Source organism: Strigops habroptila, chromosome 7, assembly GCF_004027225.2.
Source record: "Strigops habroptila isolate Jane chromosome 7, bStrHab1.2.pri, whole genome shotgun sequence".
In the NCBI taxonomy this organism is placed as follows: Eukaryota; Metazoa; Chordata; class Aves; order Psittaciformes; family Psittacidae; genus Strigops; species Strigops habroptila.
The window spans coordinates 56,956,967-56,965,087 of record NC_044283.2 but is presented as its reverse complement, the minus strand read 5'-3'; the positions used below and the strand labels follow the sequence as shown (position 1 = coordinate 56,965,087).

Here is an 8,121-nt window from a genome sequence, read left to right as displayed (position 1 = left end):
AAATCTATTTCATTCTTTCATCTCTTCTGCTGGCTGGTCCCTTTCTTTGTGGAAGCATCCAGTCACAGTTTATGCATTCCATGCTATTTATGCAGTGCAGCCCATGAAAAATACATGAACAGTCGCTTGCTCTTTCTCCCCACAGCTTCATAAATCTTGCATCACTTTCTGCATGGCAGCTCAGCTTCACTGGGTGATGGGGAGCAGCCTCCCCACTGCTCCTGTCCCAGAGCCGCAGCATCCTGTGGGGATGCTGGCACTACAGGTTCAAATCCTGTTGGGTTAACAGAGGAAGGGGGAGGAGTATCCAGAGCCCTCCAGGTCCTGTTTTTACGTTATTGGACAGAAAAATAAGACAGAGGTGCTGTTTCATTGCCTTGCAGTGTCTCCAGCACTGGGGGTCATCTTGCTTTGCAGTTTGCTTTGGATTTACTGAAAACCAGAGTGATGCAGAGAATAATTACCCTGTTCACAGCTTGTTAAGCATCCTTGAGAGCTGGTGTTTGTGACTGGAGATGCAGCTGTCCATTTATTGCAGGGGCAGGCTGGAGGCTGCGTAGAAGCACCACCCAAAAAGTAAGCCAGTCAGGCACATGCTTTAGGACCCACTTTGCATGTAAAGCACCTTACCTTTCTGAGCAGGTAAATTTATTACTCTGTGGCCACAGAGTACAAGTGCCTCTCCTCACACTGAGCTGAGTGGCAGAAAATATTAAGCCACTAAGCCTGATTTGAGAGTTGTGTAAGGCTGGTCCCAAATCAAGGCAGGCACAAAGGCTCAAAGAAATTACCTAATTCCTTAGTTCTCACTTAAAATGGAACATTACGGAAAGAGTTTGCAGCCAGCTGTCATTTTTACTTTTGCATTCTTTCTTTGTTTTTTTTTTTTTTTTTGCATTGAAGCTGCTAACAGTGGTGAAACTCCCTATTTTCCCTATGAGCCCAGCCTCAGCTCTCGGATACCACTCCATTACCTGTAAAGCTATTTTGCTTACAGCCTCTTTAGAGAAGTTTCCCCATTTTTGTGTTTTCCTCTTAGCAGGCTCTCTGCCTCCATGAATGATGCTGCTCACATGGGGCGAGTTTATTCCCCATCCTCGAAGTCCCTCTGATCCTCCCAGCATCTGTGGTCCAGCAGCAGACAACCCTGGGCTGAATAAGAAAACAGCGCATGGGGACTGTCACGTCAATCCAGAGAAAATTTATCCAAGCTGCTGACAACCTCAGTTTGCTAACCCAATTGACCTTGTGCTCCCTTACATATATAAAGCAGCGTTACCCCGCTGTCCCAGCCTACCATGCCTTTCCTGGCCAGGGTACGAGTGTACCACCCATTGTCCACTGTGGTTTCCCATGACGTTGGGAGAACCAGCATCCTCATCTGCAGCTCTCCCATTTGTTCTCCAGCAGCAGTCATCTTGCAGAACCCAGAAGATGCTGGCTGCCCACGGCCACCTCTGTTAGACCTTTCCCAGGCTGGTCTTTTCCCCCTTGCCCCTCAGCCTTTCCCAGCCATGGCTTTTCTTACCGCTCTTTAAGGCTGTTCCATGCCTCTTTACAGCATGAGGTCGCCTCGTATCCATGGGGCAGGGGAGGAATGGGGTTGAGGATGTTGTGATGGGTGCTCTGGCCAGCCATGGGTGTGCTGGGGTCCCTCCCCAAAAAACTCAGAGAAAAGCAGTTCTTGGAGGAGGGAAATCACAAAATCATGGTATTTCTGAGGGATGGAGGAATGGTGTGGCCAGCAACTGTTCTGAGTCTTGACTGGTTTGGCAGATGCTTTGCCTCACAGGCCAGACTAAAAAGATTCCCTTGCCTTCAAAAATAAAAACACAGGAAAGAGGGAACAGCCTGTAACAAGGTAGGATGGCTTCACGTGGGGTCTACACATCATTTTTGTCCCAGAGGCCCCTCTCTTCCCTAGGAGTCACAAGATTAGCACCAAGTCTGCGTTTAGGAGAGAAAAAAATAGAATTTATTTCCTTTCCAAGGGGAAAATCATGACGCTTTGCAGAAAGCCGAAGGGGCACGCGTGCATGTGATCCACAACTAAATGTCACTGTTAGTCAAAGGTTTTTATTTTTATGAAAAAATAGAAAATTTCGTATCTTACACTACAAAAAAAAACCCATGTACACAAACAAAATGCACATAGAGCATCCAAGGAGCTGGGGTAGGGGGAAGGAGAGGAATAAATACAGCAATGCTAGTCTCCTATGAGTTAACACGCTGATGCGAGGAGACAAGACGTATGCTGCGGCTCTGGCAGGGTTGGACACACCAGCTCCCACCTTACCTGCCCTAAGGAATTACAATAAGGGATTGGAAACTAAGCATCACTCTTAAGACTTCTACAGCTGTATGTTACATATGCCTTAACAACTAATTTCAAGACCACAGCAGTCCAAGGAGTTACAATTTCTTGACCACTGGGACTTTCTACATTATATTCAACACTGAACAGACCAAAAAAACCAAAAATTACCTTCATTTTCTGTTCTTCTCGCCATTAACATATAGACGGAATAAATAAAATTTTTAAACTATTTTTTTTTTCTTTTAAATCAGTCTTATTTTTTATGCTCAGGTAATTTTTCCAAATGGTAGCCACACAATGAAAGGGGGTTAGTCTACATAAACCATGCCTGTGGACACTTCCTTCTCCCAAAATGAGAAACTACATTGAAAAGAGCCTTTTCATGTCCCGGATCCTTTGAAATACCTTCCTTACAATTAGCAGCAAAATACACTGGGAAAAAAGTGTTCATTGGACCAGCCACAGAGAGCTGGAAAAGAAAAGCGCTTGGACTCACCATAGGCAGGAAACCCACCTAAAGCCTTTACAAAGAGCATAATGAGTAAAATATTACTGTCATGTCATTCTGCTGCACCCCAATATATACAATCATGCCTAAAACACAGACTACTTCCAGTTCTTGGATGGGAACTGAAAGTCTCCATTGTCTCTGGAATTTGCTTGTGGACATACAAGCTGTAACTTTTGGACCCTACTAATTAAATCACCATTTTATTTTACTTTTAGCTCCAAGACAAAGCCTATTATACATGGATCTGCAGCAAGAACAGCTCTTGAAATAAATAGAAAAGGTTATTTATTTATTTAAGGAACTGAGAAGAGGTGTCCTATTTACAAAAGCAGTCTGACTTAAGGACAGTTTGTTTTCCACCAATTCATAATTTTGAATGTTACTCCATCATCTGGTGTACATCCCAGCATAACACATATGCCTTTAAAACTCCACGAATGGTGAAAAGGGAATTTTCCTGTTAAAAGATCATGAAAAAAGACCAAACCCAACTCCCACAGAGCCAACACGTAAGGAACAAGTGGAGAACGATTCCTCCCAAAGAAATGAGTTGTCTCTGTCTTCCTACGGATTATTTTCCCAAGCACTGCAGGCAGGGAGGCACAAATAATCCCAAGACTCTTCTGCTGACAGCTCTAATAACCTATTATATGACAAATCTCTTTCTGTGCCGAAATTGTTATGTCTTGATTCCCCTTCCTCTTTTGTGGTCCAGTGGCTGCCAAAATGAAACAAAAGGATGAGAAATCACACTATCAAGATTTGTCAGACCTTGCTGTGGCTCCTTTCCCTCCTATTTCTGCAGATTCTCAAGGACCTCGGCAGCAGCTCACAGAAAAGGAGGAGAAGGCCATTTCAGAACAGGCAAATACTGCCTGAAGAAGCCCTGCTGAAAGCAAGTAAAGCCCTGCTGCTAAGAAAAAAGGCCACTCAACCCTCTCCTCCTAGACCTTTCTCTTTTCTTTAGAAACTGTGCTTTGTATCAAATCTCATCCGAAGACTTGGGGGAACTGGGAGAAAGACCTCTGAAACAGCTGAAGGTGGCATTCAACACCTGCTCCTGCAAGACATGAAGGAACACAGGCCTCCTTTCGGCACTGGATGAGCTCTTCAGGCTTGGCTCTACGGCACCGGGGATGAAGAGAGCTGTGGCAAGTCAGTACATCAATGTTATCACCAAGGAAGTATGCTACAAGATGCTACCCAAGCTCTAAGGAAGCAGTATATTTACAGAAACAGCAAACACTTGCCATCCACTGATCCATTTTTAAATCCTTATCTTTACCAAAGCCTTCACCAAAAATAAACCCAACCTATGAATTCCAAAGTAACTGTGCTGATTAATCCTATGTGCAACAAAAGGAGAAGGACTGCCCCAAGCTGTTTCTTGGTGGGATTCCCAGGTGATGAGGTTGACAACAGCTCCCTCTGAAAACAGCAGCCATGAGCTTTAATAGACACATTGAACCCCAGCTACAAGAAAGTGCTGATCTGAGCCATGCCAGCCCTAGATAAATGGTACCTTCTCATCCATGAGATGCCACTGCTGTCATAATGTTGTACTGATCTGGTTTTTCCTCCTCTCTGCGCTCTGCCCCAAAGCGGACAGGTCCATATCCAAAATGAAAATGCCCAGCGAGACAACCTAGGACAGCAGTTCTCAAAATAATCCCACTACCACCACCCCACCACCACTTTGTGGGAAATACTGCAAAATCTCCATGGTGGATGACCACAGTCTCGCCTCCACACTGCACTGTCCAGGACTTAATCCCCACAATGAGAAAAGGAACAGCAAAATCCCTTCCTTCCAGCTAAAACCACCTCATGGCTTCTCTCCTGGGCTCCAGGGACAGGTGTGAGGGCTGTATGGGGTGATGGCTACCAGGCTGAAATGCTGGTGTGGAGGCAGCCCCACACCATCTTTGGGTAGGACTCATACACGAAAAAGCCAATCCCATGTTGTTGCTGGAAGCCACTGAGAAGCAGATGTTTTACTTTTCTTCTTCTGGATGTCCCCAGTCCATGTTGGAAAGAAAGAGGCGAGGACATCTTTTATTTATGCAGACTCCTTCTATCTCATCTACGCAATCAGAACTCCTGAAGGCTTTATATGTTGCTCAAACCGAACAGCAGCAAAAATACAAAGCATAGTGGTAACACAAAAGGGAGCCAAAGCAAAGTGAAAGAGGGAAGAAAAGCACAAACAAAGGAAAGAACCCAAATTTTGTACCTGATGCGTAGCAAACTGTACAGTATATACATCTTCGTCATGTATTATCCTCCCAGAAAAGCAAACAAAAAGAGCTTGATAATACAGAGGGAGGGAAAAAAATATACACCCTGTATTGTATTTACCATGGAGCAAGCAACATGTTTATACGCTAGTATCTATAACTTAATGCTGTGCAACAGCATTTTTTTTCCATTTCCTTCAATTTACAAAACAAAATATCTATCGAGAAATAATCTAATCATATTGCTCTTCAATACACTTCTGTAGACAAGTAAGACTTGAAGTTAAACTTCAGCAAACCTCAGCTTTTGGGAGCCCACAAATGGCTATGAAACTCCTCTGCTCAAGTCAGTCCTTGGAAGTATTACCATGTGCTGCTGTAATTAAGTATATAAAGGTGCTATGTATATCTCTATATCTCCCATGTACAGACAACGTGTGGTGGGAAGGCTTGCTGTAGTCATCGCTGAAGCTTAAGAGATGGGTTAACCTCATGTACAGCAAATTTGTTTCCATGTTCCATGCATCTTACATTTACTTCATGAAAATGAGGACACAAATAGGAAGAAAAGGAAAACTTCAGTCAAAACACTGCTTTAGAAGCGCTGCAGCAGAGGCCAGTGTCCTTCAGTTACAGAAACCACTGAATTTCCCTTTTTATCTTTTTTTTTTTTTTTTAGTCAAAATAAATCTCAGGGCTAGTGTACAAAGTGCAGGACCGACCCACTTGAGGAAGCGACTTTAAAACTGAGTTACAACGGCACCATTCCATTCACCAACTGGACCTTCATCTCTTGAAGGCTGTTCATTATCTTCTTCTGGTGACCAACAAGTGTCACTCCCAGCCGCCTCAAATCCCTGTGGGAGAAAGCAGACGTTGGTTCCAGGGGCCTCTCAGGTACACGCCGCCACGCACACCACACACCGCATGCGCCGATGCTGCTGTCAGCGCCTACTTCTTACCATTGGCAGCTCCCAAAGCCAAGTTTAGTTGGCAAGTTTAGTTTTCACTATTTTTTTTTTTATTATTATTATTTTTAATGGTATCTCAGAGAGGTGACAGAATTTGACTGAGATCACCTCGCTGGCCAAGAAGAAAAGCTGGACAGCAAAGTGTCAGCACCACTTTTAGCCAAGGACTCTGCTAGGTGTGAAAAGTCCTGTTTTCAAGAGAAAAGTTATGTAAGAAAGCCTGTGCTGCAAGTTTCCTCTTCTTGGAAAGGCTGGTATTTCATCTTGGATATATGCAGTGAGAAGTGAGGTCAATCCATGCTTCCTTCCTCTTCCGAAGAGGCAAAGCCAAAGATACACAAACCACAATCCTAGAGCTAACTCCTATACAGAGAGCTGAAAGGCAAAAGGCTCTGGAAGAGCCACCAGCCCAATGACCCTCTAAAGTCAACACAAACTGGCAATGCCGCTCCCCTCTGAGCCTTTGCACATCTTCCCATAAGCCCATGTTTGTTTTTTTGGGGGGTAAATTCTACAAGCCAAAGGCATTTGTGTTAAGTCTGTCTACTGGGCTGCCATTACAGAAAAGCTGTAATATAAGACAGTTTATGTAAAAGGCAGGATGAGGAGGAAAGATTGTTCTCTCAGAAGCTCAGCCCTCTAAAATTTAGGTATATAGATGAAGATAATCACCAAGGTTCATGTTGATGGCATGAAAGAGGCACCTCCAGGAGACAATGTATCCCATCCCAAGACAGAAGTGGGACAAATTGTCCCCTGTAGATACTACAGCAGGACACTGGGTGATCAGAGTCAATGGCACACCTAAAGCCAGACAAGGCCATAGGTTATGGCAGAGTATAGCTGTAGGGATTTCCTTCTGGGGGGAAAAGTGTTAACAAAGACATTGTAGCAATAATATCTCAGAAGAAACATCAAGACAGGTCCATCTGTGTTTCCAGCACAAGACACAGAGACTGTTAGAGAAGCAGTTTGTCTTAGAGGAGACATGGTGTTTTGTCTTAAGACTTTCACTAGAGAAATATCAGCCCCTTGCCTTCTACCTCCAGGATGGACTTAATAAAGGATGTTTTTGAAGTAGGGCTCTACAGTTTTTGTAATACACACATGAATCCCAGAGCTGCTGACACCCTGTGGCAAGTCTTTGAGGAGAAAGCTCTCCACTGAAAGCCAGTGGGATGTGACCTTCTCAAATACATAGGTACTTTTTGGAAACCACACTGGCAGGGCTGATGTATGCAAGGGCCGGTGATTGCCAGCAACACTCAGGAGCTCAACCATCACCAGAGACATATTGCAAACCTGGCCTATAGCTAACAGCATGGCTGCATGCTGGAGTGCAGCTGAACTCATGCAGTGACCACCAAAACACTTTCATGTAATGTTGTGTGAGTTACCTGTGAAGGTGTACCTCTCTCAGCAGCTTCACATGCTGGACAGAGTCCTGTGTGAATACAACCAACCACCCATGTCCAAAACTTATATAGATGAACATTGCTTCAAATAAAAAGCAATCCTGAGTGAAGGTTGATACATCAACACATAAGCTGATTGAAGCCAAAAGCTAGATCTGTTGTTCTCCAAAGACTGTCACGCTTTCAGCCTTTTGATTTGGAAAATACCAGATATTCTGCTCCAGGCTAAACACTTAATTTGATTATTGTACTCTTTTTTGGCAATGCAACTTGCCGATGCATAGGGGAAATAACAATATAAGCATCATGGAGCAAGGGAGGTCAATAAGACGCATCAGCAATGCTCCTTAGCTGGCAGAGAAAAGGTGGCAGACACAAAAAGTGTCTGCCTTCTCAGGGGGACATGCTTTCATTTCTGCCTCCACTGAATTGTGAAACTAGTTCAGCCAGTCATCTTAATAATAAAGGAAATGTAGTAATGCTATTGTTACATGCAATTTATTTTATGTACACAGCACAGTTGGAAGTTCACACCAAAGATCAAAAAAACTGCCCAAACCAACCCAATATAGGACCTGATTTTAAAAGAGCCAACATCCGTCTTCCCTTTGCTGGGTGCTGCTCTGCTGGCACTTTTTGAAAATTCAGCTTTCTTTTCTTTCAGCTATCT

General features: G+C 43.9%; 1 protein-coding gene across 12 annotated transcripts in view; it reads right to left on the bottom strand.

The window, feature by feature from the left end:
* Positions 1–1,952: 1,952 nt before the first annotated feature.
* The window catches only part of EPHA5 (EPH receptor A5), a 200,134-nt gene continuing 193,965 nt past the window's right edge, over positions 1,953–8,121 (bottom strand). For all 12 annotated transcript variants that reach the window (XM_030491669.1, XM_030491674.1, XM_030491670.1 and 9 more), the window contains one exon: positions 1,953–5,922. In XM_030491669.1, the coding sequence (XP_030347529.1) occupies positions 5,817–5,922 (106 nt within the window). In that variant the 3' untranslated portion in view covers positions 1,953–5,816. The remainder of the gene's footprint in view (positions 5,923–8,121) is intronic.